We start from the raw sequence: 14,284 nt of genomic DNA on the forward strand, positions 1-14,284 counted from the left end.
AATATAATATAAAAAATATTTTAAAATTAATATTTTTATAATTTTAAAATAATTAGATATTAGATATTATATTATATATATATATATATATAGTATATATATATATTATAAAAAAAAAAAAAAATTTATTTTTATATATATATATTTATATAAATTATAATATATTTATATAGTTTAATATATGTATATAATATATATATGTATAATTTTTTTGATATATATTATATATATATATATTATGTAAAAAAATATAAAAATTGTATATATATTTAATAATATTAAATATATGTGTGTTTTTTTTTTTTGTTTTTTGTTGGTAAATAAAATATATATATATATAAATATATATATATTTTATAATTATATTAATATTTAAAATGTTATAATATTTTATGTAAGATATATATATTATATTTTATATTATATTAAGTATATATATTTTTTATATATATTTATATTAATTAAAATTAAAAGTATATTTTTATTTTTATATATATTTTTTTTTGTTTTGTTGTGTTTGTTTGTTTGTTTGTTGAATAATAATTTTAATATATATATATAAAATTATATATATATTATATGATATTTTCAAATTTATGTATATTTTTATTTATGTATATGATTAAAAAGTATATTATATTTTGTATATTATATTTAAAAAATATATATTAATTTAAATATATAATATGTATATGATAAATTTTTAAATTTTTATGTATTATAAAAAAACTAAAAAGTAAAATATATATTATATATAAATTTATATATATATTATATATATATATAGGTTTATTATATATATTTTTATATTTATGATATTCTAATAACATAAATATAAATAATTATATAATATATTTATATTATATTTCCCCCCCTATATTTATTATATTTAATATAAATATTTTATTAATTTTAGCATAAAAATTTTATAAATATATATATAATAAATATATAAGTTATATATAGATATATTAAAATATACATAAATATAAAATATATGTATATATATGTTTATATATAAATTTATTAATTAAAATATTTAAAAATAAAAAATAATTAAAAAATTTAAATAAATTAAATAAACTTTTAAAAAATAAATATTATATATATATTTATTTTTAAAAATATTAAAAATTAGTAAAAATATATGATATATACCTAAATACAACATATATAAATAATATATTATATTAAAAATATATAATATTTTTAAAATTTAAAAAACACAAATATATATAGATATATATATATATAATTTGGTATATATATTATATAAATATATCAAAATAATAATATATATAAAAAAAATAATATAATATTATTTTAATTATTTAAAAAATTTTATAATTTTATATTTTATATTAATATGAAATAAATTATAATATGTATATATATTAAAATATTTAATTAAAATATAATATATTTATATATAATAATATGTAATATATAATATATTATAATAATAATATATATTAATCAAAAAATAATAAGAAATATATTTAAAAATTAAAAAAGAAAATTAAACATATAGAATAAAATAAATTATTATATATAAAATTTTAAAAAATATAAAATATATAACAATATGCAAAATATTTAAATATATATATATATAAATATAATTATATATACATTATATAATATAATAAAATTTTATAATAATATTATATTTTTGATATATATATTTTTAAAAATATATAATATAAATATTTTAAAAAATATATATAATAATAAATAATTTTATAATTATTATTTATCAATTTTATATAATTTTTAATAAGATTAATATAATATATATATATATATATTTTTAATAATATTTTAAATTATATGAATATATATAATTTTAAAGAGATAGGAAGAAATAATAATATAATAAATTTTAATTAAATATAATTAAAATATATTTTATTTTATATATAAATATAATATTATAAATTATAATAATTAGCATAATATAATAAATATTTAAAATATATATATATAATATTTTAAAGTTTAAGATAAATAATATATTAATTTTTATAAAAAATATATATATAAATATATATTATATATTTTATGCATAATTTTTATAAATATAATATTTATTATTTATAGGATTTATGATTTTATTATATATTTTTTATATAATTTTATTATAAATATCTTTTTTATATATTTAGAATATAATATGATAAAAATTATATAATTATAATATTTATATATATTTTTTATTATATTAATTTATAAATATAAGGAATTTTTATATATTTTATATTATATAAAATTTATGCAATATATATATAATTTTTATATTATATGATAATATTTTTAAAAAATTAAAATATTTAAATTTATTAATTATTATTTATATTATTATATATATTATATTATTTATCATTATATATAATTATAATATAAAATTATATATATATATATATTTATAAAAATATATATATTAAATATAATGAAAAAAATATTATATATATATATATTTTTAAATATAAAAATTTTTATAAAAAAATAAAAATTTTATTATTAAAATTTTATATTATATGATAATTAATAAAATGTAAAAATTAATATTATATGGAAAATATTAAAATTTATTAAAATTTATGCATAAAAAATAAATATATAATATATATATAAAATTAAATTATTTAGAATAATATATTATATAATACTTAATAATATAATATTATTTATATATTATTATATATATATATATTATTTTAATATAATATATTTATTTAAATATAATATTTAAAAAAATATAATTTTTAAAAAATTTTATATTATTTAAAAAAATTTTTTTTATTTTTAAAATTTATATATATATATTTTTATATATATAAAAATATTTATAAAAATATTTAAAAACTTTTTTGGAGAAAAAGGGAAAATTTTAAAAAAAAAAACACCACCAAAGGGGGGAAAAAAAAAAAGAAAAAAAAAAAAGAGAGGGAAAAAAGGAGAGAGAGAGAGAGAGAGAGAGAGAGAGAGAAAGAGAAATAGAGAGGAAAGAGAAATAGAGAGGAAACAGAAATAGAGAGGAAACAGAAATAGAGAGGAAACAGAAATAGAGAGGAGAGAGGAGAGAGGAGAGAGGAGAGAGACAGACAAAGAAAGACTGAGACAAAGAGAGAGATGGAAGGGAGGGAGGGAGGGGGGAGGGAGAGAAAAAGAAAAGAGAAGAGAAGAGAAGACAGAAGAAAGACACACAGCTATTCGAAATACCAATCAGAGGCAGGACAGGACAGGGGAGGGAAAGGAGAGAGAGAGACAACAGCGATTACAGGGTCCCTAAAGAAGGTTAGTCATACGCCTGGCCGGCTGCACGAGACCGCAACAACTCACGGATGTATAGGAGGTCGGGGAGGCAAGCTGTCGTGAAGCTCGGTGGCTCTGAAGGGGGGTCGAGTATTCTGAATCCCCCCCGCTTGTGGACATTACAACCTATAGGGGCATCATGTCAGTTAGTGCACATTGGGAGCAGGGAGGTCGTGAGGTGGGTGCACTCGAAAGGAACAGCTGAATGTAAGATGTGCATTTCAACATATCCATAAGTCAGTCTACTGCTTGAGAAAATAACTGAGCATTGTGATGGATTTTTTACATTAATTCTTAGGCTGTACTATAACTATCTTTTTACTTTAAAATAAGATGTTGAAAAAGGTGATGGAAAAGGAAAAACAGCATGGTAACTAGCTGATATCTCAAAATAGGCTTTCTCAATGACAATGCACTAAACATGGCTACAATTCCTGTACTTATTCATAAATGAACAACTACAAAGAACAAAAATATAGAAATACACAAATTTAAACCTTTAACAACCACCATGGATCAAATCTGAACCATAAACTCTCTTTTAATGAATATACTGGTTATATTTATTCTGCTGTGACATGTTAAAAAAAAAAAACTAAAAAAAACAACAACAAAAAAACACACAGGTGACTTATCTTGGCTAGCAACTTCTCTGCTAATTTCAAGTAAATTCTGATTAAAAGGTTAACTAAATCCCCCAAAGCACAGTTCTTAAGCTCAGCACATATTAACAGTCGTCAGCGATCTGTGGCCAATCGGAAACGTGGAAAGGAGCAAGCCACCCCTAAGAGAGGAGAGAGCAGCAGGCAGTCTAACTCCTCAGTAGCAGCAACAAATTGCACCAAGAGTTAGTACCAGAGTTAGTAACAGTAAGGAGTTGTTACATGTTATTAGTATTAGCCTTTACCGCGTCCAAAGCACAAAGCGAACAAACTCGTAACATTCCCAGAAGCAAACAAGAAAGACAAAGAACATAAGAGTTAATTACACATAACCATATAGACTTAAATTTGGTGTATTCTCATCACAAGGGTGTTTCAAGTGACCATTGCTTGTTGAAAGTTCCTTGACTTACTCTTTGAAGACAATACACTGCTGTACATAATGCATAATATTATATGAACAATAAATAGATAAATAAATAAATAAATAAACAGATGCAAGTGTAGTCACAAAAGAAATCAGTAAACTAGTTTCTCTATCTACCATATTTGTAAATAAGCTTATCTACAATACAGCAAAATACACTTGTAAAGTATAAAAGAGGAATTGCTAGCCTATGTGTACTTCCAAATATATTACACACTGATGAGGGACTTTATAATAACAGCAAAAATAACAACAACAACAATAACACTGATGATGATGATGATGATGACGATGATGATGATGATGATGATGATGATGATGATGACGATGATGATGATAATAATAATAAAAACAATAATAATAATAAAAACAATAATAATAATAATAATAATAATAATAATAATAATAATGACAAACTATTTAATCAAAGAACTATTATCACAATCTTGCAAAAAATAAATAAGTGATATTTTGTATAAATGGCAAAAAAATATCTGAATTAAGCAGAAGGACAGAAAATTACTGTAATTTCCCTGCAAAAGATCCAAGGACATCGCTGCTACATTCTTTCCAAACAGAGCTACAATGACTACTTCATAAACCTGGAAATCTCTTATAATGGTTTCTTGGCTAACTTTATTCCCCTCTTGACAGAGTTCATTAAAAAATATATGTTCTAAGTATTGCAAAAACAACAACAGTAGCAATGACAATAATAAGAAAGACCTAATCATTTCCTGCAAGTGAAAGTTTTACATTGTTGCTGCGTCACTGACTGTACTAACTGTAATGAATAGCAACTTAAAACTGTATATGGAACCACATCTTGGCCTTCAAATGTATATATATTTTTAAAACCCCAAATGGCACTACACATCATGCATTCAATTGAGTCAGTGATATCATCTTCACCTCTTTTTTTTTATCATTCCCTTTACTAGATCTATCATCAGTGAAATAAATCTTATTATCATTTCCTTAACATGTGTATCTACACATCCTGTAATATCTACATTCAAAGCTTCATTGTAAACAAAGTCTTTCACTGCTGACACAAAATCAAAGGAACTTTCATTAACACTAGCTCTGACCCACAATCAATCCCTAGAAACACAGAGGAAACTGAATACTCCAAATCTGCAAATCATATTAATACAGTTATAATCCCCTTAAGCTATGTAAAGTTTGCTGAAAAGTGAATCAACAGAATTAGCTGAGGAAGTTATGAGGTTAATGAAAGCGGGTTTACAAATACTTCACATCAGTTAACTTCATCGCTGATTTTTACTTTCAGTTGAGAGAGAGAACTTCATGTTATACAAGAGTAATTTCAGGTATGTAATGCAAAGAATAAGAGCTAACAACAGCCAATCAATTGCATGGTATTTTAGAAATAACAATATGACCAACACAGCTGTCTGTTGATACTGTCATCTAAAATATCTTAGATCATGCAGAAATAGTCAAAGAAACCTTCACAAGTTGTTCTCTATCCAGCAGCAACAAACAAGTCCTGTTGGCAAGAGAGACCAAAGGAAACAAAGTAAAATACAAGCTGAAAATACAAATTCTAAGGAGCTTCATGAATGGAAAATAGATATCCTGTACAAAGACCATCATCCAAGATCAGATGACTATAGCCGTCTCTGGCCCACTTGCTATGGTACAGTAGCCATTCTAGAGGCATAGCAGGCATAGGAGTCTCAACCAATCACTACAACACAAGGTACAGGTATTTGTGAATGGCTTGGGTTCTATTCTGTCAAATATACTAATAAGGCCATTTTCCACTTGCTAGCATGCCTACAGCATAGATGTCAAGTGCCAGTAAAATCACAGTATATTTTCATATATATCACATAAAGAGAAAATATCTACAAGAATGTTCTCTATGTTCTGCTGTTTCTACTCATCTCTTACTCAATTCATCTAGCCACTGCATTTTACTCACTGACATCAATTCCTGCATCACAGTGCCTGTCAAGTGTCCATTGGAAGTATTGAGAACCCCTTACATGATCTCAGCTACTTATAACCACTGATGATGTAAAAATATCTGACGACGACATTGCTAACATACACCTGGTGAAACGCAAGATCCATTCAAAATCATTACAAGATCAAACCAACCGATAAAGAAAACCAAAAAACATGAATCTACAAAACTAAAAAGAATTGGATGTGGCAGAACGGCATCAAGATTAACCAAGACAAAGATTTTCTTCCCTTACGAATTATGAATAATGGTACTCTTTGCTTCTCCAAGGTTGTTAGCTGAAGAAATTGATAAAACATATCAATAATACACTGAAGAAGCAAAGAGTCTACTTTACATTACATCCAGTGAAAAACAGAAGTAGAATATAGAAAAAAAATTTTTGTTACAGCATGGTACATCTTTATAATAATATACAGCTTTGAGTTTAATGTTATAATAATGTTAGTTTAATTTAGTTTCTTAATAATTTTAATGTTGTGCTATGGCAAAGAGGGTTTTACTTCTTGAAAAGACAGATATCTACTTATTTTTATAAATAGACATCTGTCTCTTCAAGTATCCAGTTAACAGCCCCAAATAATAATTTTAAAATTCATATAAAAACTTGTTACTTGTCTTTAGTGTACTTTACTTCTTACTAAAACTATAAATACTCTCACACTCCTAATTGCCACAAAAATAGAAGCATTTTTTTCTAGAAAATATCCTGCTCTATAAAAAATCAGCTCAGAACAGCATTGAATATCTAAGTGATTTTTTGGTTACACTATACTATCAATTTAAAGACTATCTTTTGCAAGTGAAATATAGCTTTTGAGGTGATCAACTTGAGAAACGAATTTCTAATTTGCATTTTTATTCATCCATATCAAAACAACTCCCACAATACACAAGAAATATATAGTTCATGCATTTTCCTTTGACACTGCAACTAACAACTGAAGACTATGCATTATAGCAATCTCTCTTCATAATTATCCCTTTACAATTTACCATTTATTTCTCGACTAGTATATTACCCAGTTCTTATGAAAAAAAAAAAAAAAAACTCAATTTGCCTTCTCATTCTCCTACAGAATTAAATTATATGTACTAGTTATAATTCCTTGTACATTATGTACTCAAATGGAGACTGAGTATAAGATCTATTAGGTAGCTGTTAAGCAACAGTTGGTTATGTGTTATGCGTTATATGTTGGTTATGATACATTTTAATATGTTAATATCTAATAAACATATTAAGAATAATAACAAACATAATAACTTAAGGTACGTTTTTAACATTATCATGACTATGATTGTAAAGTGATCTTTATATAATCTCTTAAGTATTATTAATTACGCAATTATGTGACTGGGTGATTTTCAGTTCCACATTCTTATCATGAAATGCTTTCTGGCAAAAGATTTTTAATCCTACCAATAAATTTGCAGAAATGGCACATACTAGTAAGAGTTTGAAGCACAATTTACAAAATATAAATCATGTGAAAGACTTAAATAATGAGCATCATATACAAACTAATCTATTTTTTTTTTACTATTCCTTATTGTATCAAATCTGAAATATACATCAGTAACAGATGTTTCAAACATATTTTTGAAAGGTTTCTGCAATCACAGAGAATCCTATAGATATTGGCATGAGTAACTACAGAGGTAACTAGCATATCTACAATGTATATGTATATGTATATGTATATGTATATGTATATGTATATGTATATGTGTATATATATATATATACATAATATATATATATATATATATATATATATATATATATATATATATATATATATATATATATATATATATATATATATATATATTGCCTACCATTCAAACTGGCTTTTCTTCTCACATAAGTACTGACATTTATCAATCTAAACCAACTAGGAAATTGCTGTGACCTTTGATTCAATACCTACTGTCACAAAGCCAACTGGAGAGTGGCACAGTGTCAAGAAGCTGTCATGTCAAGATGTCATGGCCTCCATACCTGTCAGTATTCAGGCAAAGGCCAACAGATTTCCACCATACAGAGCGAAGACTTATTTAATGCTAAACCACAAGGTCTTCCAACTTCCAGTGACATTACTAACAATTTTTTGAGGTTGGGACGGCCTCAGAAAATCTTTTTGGTTTAGATTTAACCTCCTAAAATAAAATGCATATGTAATAAGACCAAAATTTTGCAGCAACTCAATAGTTTGTTACACATGTGAATCATATACTGTCTTGAGTAAATCTTTACATAGACTGCCCTTTCTATGAGGTCCCATTTATTGTCAATTACATAACACAAAAAATAAATATATACTTAATAAACTGATATTCAAATCACCTATAACAAGAAACTTTGAATATATTCAAATAACAGAAAAAAAAACTTATGGTTGTGTGGAACTGAAAATTACACTACAATCACTTTACATAAAAATCAACACAGAAAACACTGCAATCAAATGTAATAAAAATAATAAACGATTAAAACCACTCTCATAAAAAAAAAAAAAAAAAACATACTTTCCTTTTGGCAGACTGCTTGGAACAAGACCTAAGGCTACCGAGTTCTCAATTCCCAATCTCAAGCCCTTCTGAACCAAATGCGTCTTCGCAGGGTGGCCAGCCGAGGGTGCTTCCGCCTCCTCGAGTCAGTGAGTCGCCCTCAAGGCCGACGCTGAGTCACAGGCTCCTCCGGGAAGTCCTCGGGAAAGACTAAAGGTTATCCAAGCAAAAGGGAAAAGGGGGATGGGCCAGGAGCCGCCTCGCCTCAACACGCCTTCTCTCCTACCATTGGCACTAACAACAGGCGGTCTGGCGATCCTCGGCGCCCTAGCGATGGCACTCACCTGCCAGGGTGCGACCGCCGCTGCTGAGAGAAATCCTACGGCCTTGGAGGGCGATTACAGGGAAACCGCAGGAGTTGTGGAAAACAACATTCTAGCCAGCTGGTACATAAGCGCCGTGAATCTCGCGACGGCAAGGGGATTCGATTCTATAAGAAACAAAAGACAATTCCTTAAATCGCCTCCGGGAGTCCGTTATTGTCTCGAAGCCTCTTTCCCGCAAGGCGATGGGCATTCCGATCCTCTCTCGACCACACACGATCCTCTTGTGGAAACTCTTTGCCATGCCGTTATGAGTAAAGGCCATATAAGGAAGACGGGAGAGTGTTCATTCATATTGTGGATGTAACATGATGCTCAGAGTGACTGCAGAGCCAGCTATTGATAAGGTTTATAACTACTAAAGGAAAACGGGAAAACTATTGCATTCTGCTGTCATTTCCAGGTTTTATCTAGGTGATCGCTTCAATTTTTACACATATTTTCATATATATTAGTAAATGATAAACATAATTTTGCCCGTCCTTTTTGTGTAATGCCACACATATGAGATCCCAGTTCATTTATATATCATTTTAAAATTTACTACGAGGTAACTTATTCATATGACGTCACTAATGTTGCGATGAAAGTACGTCATTGATATGGCGTGATGTCATCACTGCAAACAGAAATGACAGAATTAATACAGCGTCGCCGCCAATGTAGTGCCAGAGTAACACAAAGAGAAAGGCAACGTCATCAAACGCCACAACAAACCAAAATGCCAAGCCCGTCACCAAATGACAGCAACAAATGACATCACGCCTGACGCATGACGTCACCCAAACGACGAACCACAAGGCAGACGAAAGCCGCCTCGCCTCCCCAGCGCCATCTACCCTTCATCCCTCCAAACTAAACCTCCCATCACGCCCCTCCCCACAATCCTCCCTCTCCCCTTTCCCTTTCCTCCTCCTCCTCCTCCTCCTCCGCCCCTAACCCCGCCTCCCCTCCCCCGCCCCCTCCCCCCCTTCGCGATGGCCTGTCTCGCGGCGAGCAATTTCGTCCGCCGCTCAGTCCCCCTCCGCCTCCTGCCGCAGGCCCTCGCCCCTTCGCGCAGGAGCCTTGTCACGCCGCCCCGTCTGCCTCTGGTAAGGCCCAAGACGTCCGAGGTAGTCGACGAAGGCTAATTAAAGGTTATAACTTTTCTTTGTGTGTATTTATATGATCCTGGAAGATGGAAGGTCGTTTGATTATCGCCGCGTGCTTCCTCCTCTCGGCGGTGAGTTTTTTTTTTTCTCTCTTCCTCTCTCTCTTTCTCTTCTCTCTCCTCTATTTCCCTTTCCGTGGAGTGTCACGAGGCGAGGCGAGGACGGAGGAATGCGAGGACGTAGGGAGTTTAAGGAGAATGCGTCATTATTGCAGTTTTTTCTTGCACTTTAGAGAGGAATCGAAGAGAGAAGGAAGGTGCCGACGGGTATGTTGCACGGGGGATTGCAAATGCCTGTGATTCCTGTCGATTGCAATTGCATGTGGGGGTTTTTAAGGACGGGTTGATTTGCAGAGATTGTTGGTTGGTTGTTAGAACTGTTAATGTTAATGTTAATGACATACTTTTTTTTCACACGTGGCATGTTGCAGACGCCAATTGACATATTGCACGTGCCGGTAAAAAAAAAGGTTATTTCTGGATGATTCTTGTGCGTTAGATGTTTGCAAAGTACATTTTTTTCTGTCAGTGTATAGAGAATAAGTTGAATTTGTTGACACAGAGCACAAAATAATGATAATGTTAATAATAGTGATAATAATAATAATGATGATAATAGTTATTTCAGTGGCATTAGAAGGTTGCAATTGAGCAACATAGTTTCCTCTTTTTTTCACAATCTTGATCTTATAGTAAAATGCACTAGACATATTGCTACTGATTTCTTTAAATGACAATAAAAGTTTACTACTATGGGTATTTTCTGGGAAATTTCTAGAAAAAAGGCACACTTTAAAACCCATCAAATTTAGCTGGCGCAGTTATTATCATGTATTTTGACTCCGCCAATACAAAAGTAGTAGACATGTTGCAGAAATGAGTTATTAGTATTGCACTTGATATGCAAGCCTCACGAGCAACGGAGAAATTTTTTGTTGGCAGCGAGATGTTTAAATTCTTTGTTTTCGGTTATATTCGTCGTTTTTTTCTTAATTTTTGCAAGTACATTGGTTGTGTCCAAATCTGCTTCTTATGTTAGAAAAACCCACACTGCAAAAACGATTTATTGAAAATGAGACAACAATTTCAAAATCCACCTAAAAAAAAAAAAAAAAGTTCTAACAAACAACCAACAGTCTCTGCAAATCTACTCTTCCTTAAAACCCCCACATGCAATTGCAATCGACAGGAATCACAAGCATTTGCAATCCCCGTGCAACATCAGGCCTTCATAGTATCCACGTGGAAAAGTGTCTTAACTTTCGCTCAACATATTTTTATTGTCAAGTGATTGCTGTGCAGCACAACATCATCATTCTTCAGTTATAGATTCTCACAAGCTCAGATATCTTTCTAGAATCATTCCGAGTCTTAAAATCCTTCAAATGCATGATGGACACCTATTTATATCTCCTGTGCATTTATGGTAGGTCATGGGTGGCTTGTAACAGTATATATAGACAATACAAGACTGGAGAGTTTGGGGAGGGTATGAAGCCTAGATTGGCAGGGCATGAAGCTGTGTTGGGAAGTGGCAGGGTTAGATTATGCTGTATTTGTGTATGTTTATTATTATTAGGGGCTGTTCTCCCTAAAACCTTTCTTAGTGGTGAGGCTGCTGCAAAATCCCTGTCATATCTTGCTGGCAGGATAGAGCCCAGAAAGGCTTTGTGAGTGACATCACTACCCTGCTGAGATGGAGGTTCTCCTCTCAACATGCTCGGTGTTAACTTAATGTGGATGTTATGGGAGTTTTTTAACATTGATATCATACTTGATTATTGATTCTCCTGGCTGTTATTGCTACATGTGGTTAGTAGTACATGTGTAGTGGTATACATGTATAAGGCAAGAAAATCTCCTTAGTCTCGAGTTGCATAATGCTGGATGAGATGGCAAGGGTGTAGTGTTTAGCCTTTTCTGATGCAAACCTGTTCTGCAAAGTGGGAAAGTTATCCTTTGGGATAACATCCCTATCAATGCTTTGTAATGTCTGTTTACTTCATGATCATGGTTCTAACAAAGTTTTAGCCAAAATAGTAAAAATATCAGGATTAATGTTTTAAATGATTATATATAGTTGTGTATCTCCCTACTCTTCTCACTATTATTTGCAATGTATTCTTGGGACGAGTTTTCCAAAGGGATTAATATCCTACCCTAACATCCAAATCTATTTGATAGAGGGAGGAAGAGCATATACTGTTGACATCAATTGATGCATTCATTTATCCCGGCCCAAAATCTCGTTGAATATATCTTTAAACAACTAGAATTAAAAGCAAACTATATATAGCTATGCTGTTTCATCCACATGCTATTTGTGATATTTATCTGCTTTGTACACCTGTTGAGGCAAGGTGTGAGTATAACTGATAGTATTCAACTGCTGAATACACAGTTGGCTTAACTTTATTTTATGAGGAGCTGGTGAAAATGGCATTAGTAGGTTTTGTTTCATAGATGTATTTTCTGTACTTCTATTCACATTTTTTTATTTGATATTTCAATTATACTTTTGTGAATATTTTGTTTTGATTAATTTATTGAATTTCAAAGCCCCTGTTTGAAAGCAATAACCACACTAGCTGGGATGATGTTCCTAAGTATTCACAGTTCTATGATATACTGTATGTAGGTTGTATATTTTGAGCTTTATTTGAGTTTGGGGAGAATGTACAAAGACCCAAATGCAAAGCAAAGAAAGTTTTCATTTTATCATTACATTTTTTTCTGTCCTTTTTCCTGTGAAAGGTTGATAGGCATGTCACAATCAGTATAATTTTTTTTTCCCCCCCGATTTTGCTGATCTTTCAAGGGAGACCAACGTTTCTTTCGTTCTTCCTTTCCATGTTGAATAATTAACAATCTCTGGAAAGTGGCTCAGATTAACCCCACCCCCTTCCTTTTTCCATAATGTGACTCACTTCTTGTATCTTATTCAGAAAAGTACAGTGGAAAGAAGTTGAAACGCTATTGTTATATAGCTAATCACCCGGATTGATGCTCCATGACTGGTCAATGCTTATATAGAAGTAAGACTGGTTTCTTTTTGTTTTCCCAGGTGCGCAACATGAGTGACGAGGTGGCAGCCGCTAAGGCTGCGTCCTCAGAGAGCAAACACCAGCCCACCATCTTTGACAAGATCATTGACAAGTCCATCCCAGCTGACATTGTGTATGAGGATGATAAGTGCCTGGCCTTCCGTGATATCTCGCCTCAGGCCCCAACTCACATCCTTGTGATTCCCAAGAAGAGGCTGGCGATGCTGAGTGATGCTACAGAAGAGGATAATTCTGTAAGAAATGTTTTATGGGGGTTTGATTGAGATGCTGATAGTCGGTGTAAAGTTTAGACTTTTAAACACCTTACAGTAGATGGAATTCTCTGGAATGGAGATAAATCAGACCGTCAGAATTAATTTCATAGAAAACATTTGATGTGATGATGATAGTTAAATAATGAAGCTAAGTAAAATTTAATCACAAAGGTAAACAAAAGTCTGAACCCTCATCTTGTGTCCGTAAAAAGAACCTTTGTACATGTATGCATATGCTCATGTATGTATTTGTAAATAATGTAGTAATCTTCAATAGGGATAAAATTTCATAGTTTGTTCCTATGGCTATGGTTTTAATTGTCTTACTTTGACCTTTGTTAAACTATTTTTAGATGTGAGAATTTAATTTGATTATTTTTTTCAGCTTCTTGGTCATCTTCTGCTTACTGCAAACAAAGTAGCTGCTCAAGAGAAACTTGACAATGGTTTTAGGATTGGTAAGTGTAAATTCCTGGTATATTTTGTAATATGTTCTATGAGCAATTGGCAAATGTATA

At 30.2% G+C, this 14,284-nt stretch overlaps 2 protein-coding genes across 3 annotated transcripts in view; one reads left to right on the forward strand and one right to left on the reverse strand.

Annotated features, from left to right (window-relative positions):
• Positions 1-9,357, reverse strand: part of LOC119589544 — a 21,191-nt gene extending 11,834 nt beyond the window's left edge. The window contains exons 1-2 of the mRNA XM_037938145.1: positions 9,259-9,357; positions 3,343-3,441 (exon numbers count right to left, since the gene is read on the reverse strand). Of these exons, the coding sequence (XP_037794073.1) occupies positions 3,343-3,435 (93 nt within the window). The 5' untranslated portion in view covers positions 3,436-3,441; positions 9,259-9,357. The remainder of the gene's footprint in view (positions 1-3,342; positions 3,442-9,258) is intronic.
• An 879-nt stretch (positions 9,358-10,236) lies between these two features.
• Positions 10,237-14,224, forward strand: LOC119589862 (uncharacterized HIT-like protein Synpcc7942_1390; the record flags this gene model as incomplete). 2 transcript variants are annotated; one of them, XM_037938468.1, is given in 3 exon segments in its annotated part: positions 10,237-10,388; positions 13,512-13,745; positions 14,152-14,224. In XM_037938468.1, coding segments are annotated over 3 exon segments (421 nt in total), but the record flags the coding sequence as incomplete, so codon positions are not given.
• Between the last annotated feature and the right edge of the window lie 60 nt (positions 14,225-14,284).

This window comes from Penaeus monodon, chromosome 26 (assembly GCF_015228065.2).
Source record: "Penaeus monodon isolate SGIC_2016 chromosome 26, NSTDA_Pmon_1, whole genome shotgun sequence".
Lineage (NCBI taxonomy): Eukaryota > Metazoa > Arthropoda > Malacostraca > Decapoda > Penaeidae > Penaeus > Penaeus monodon.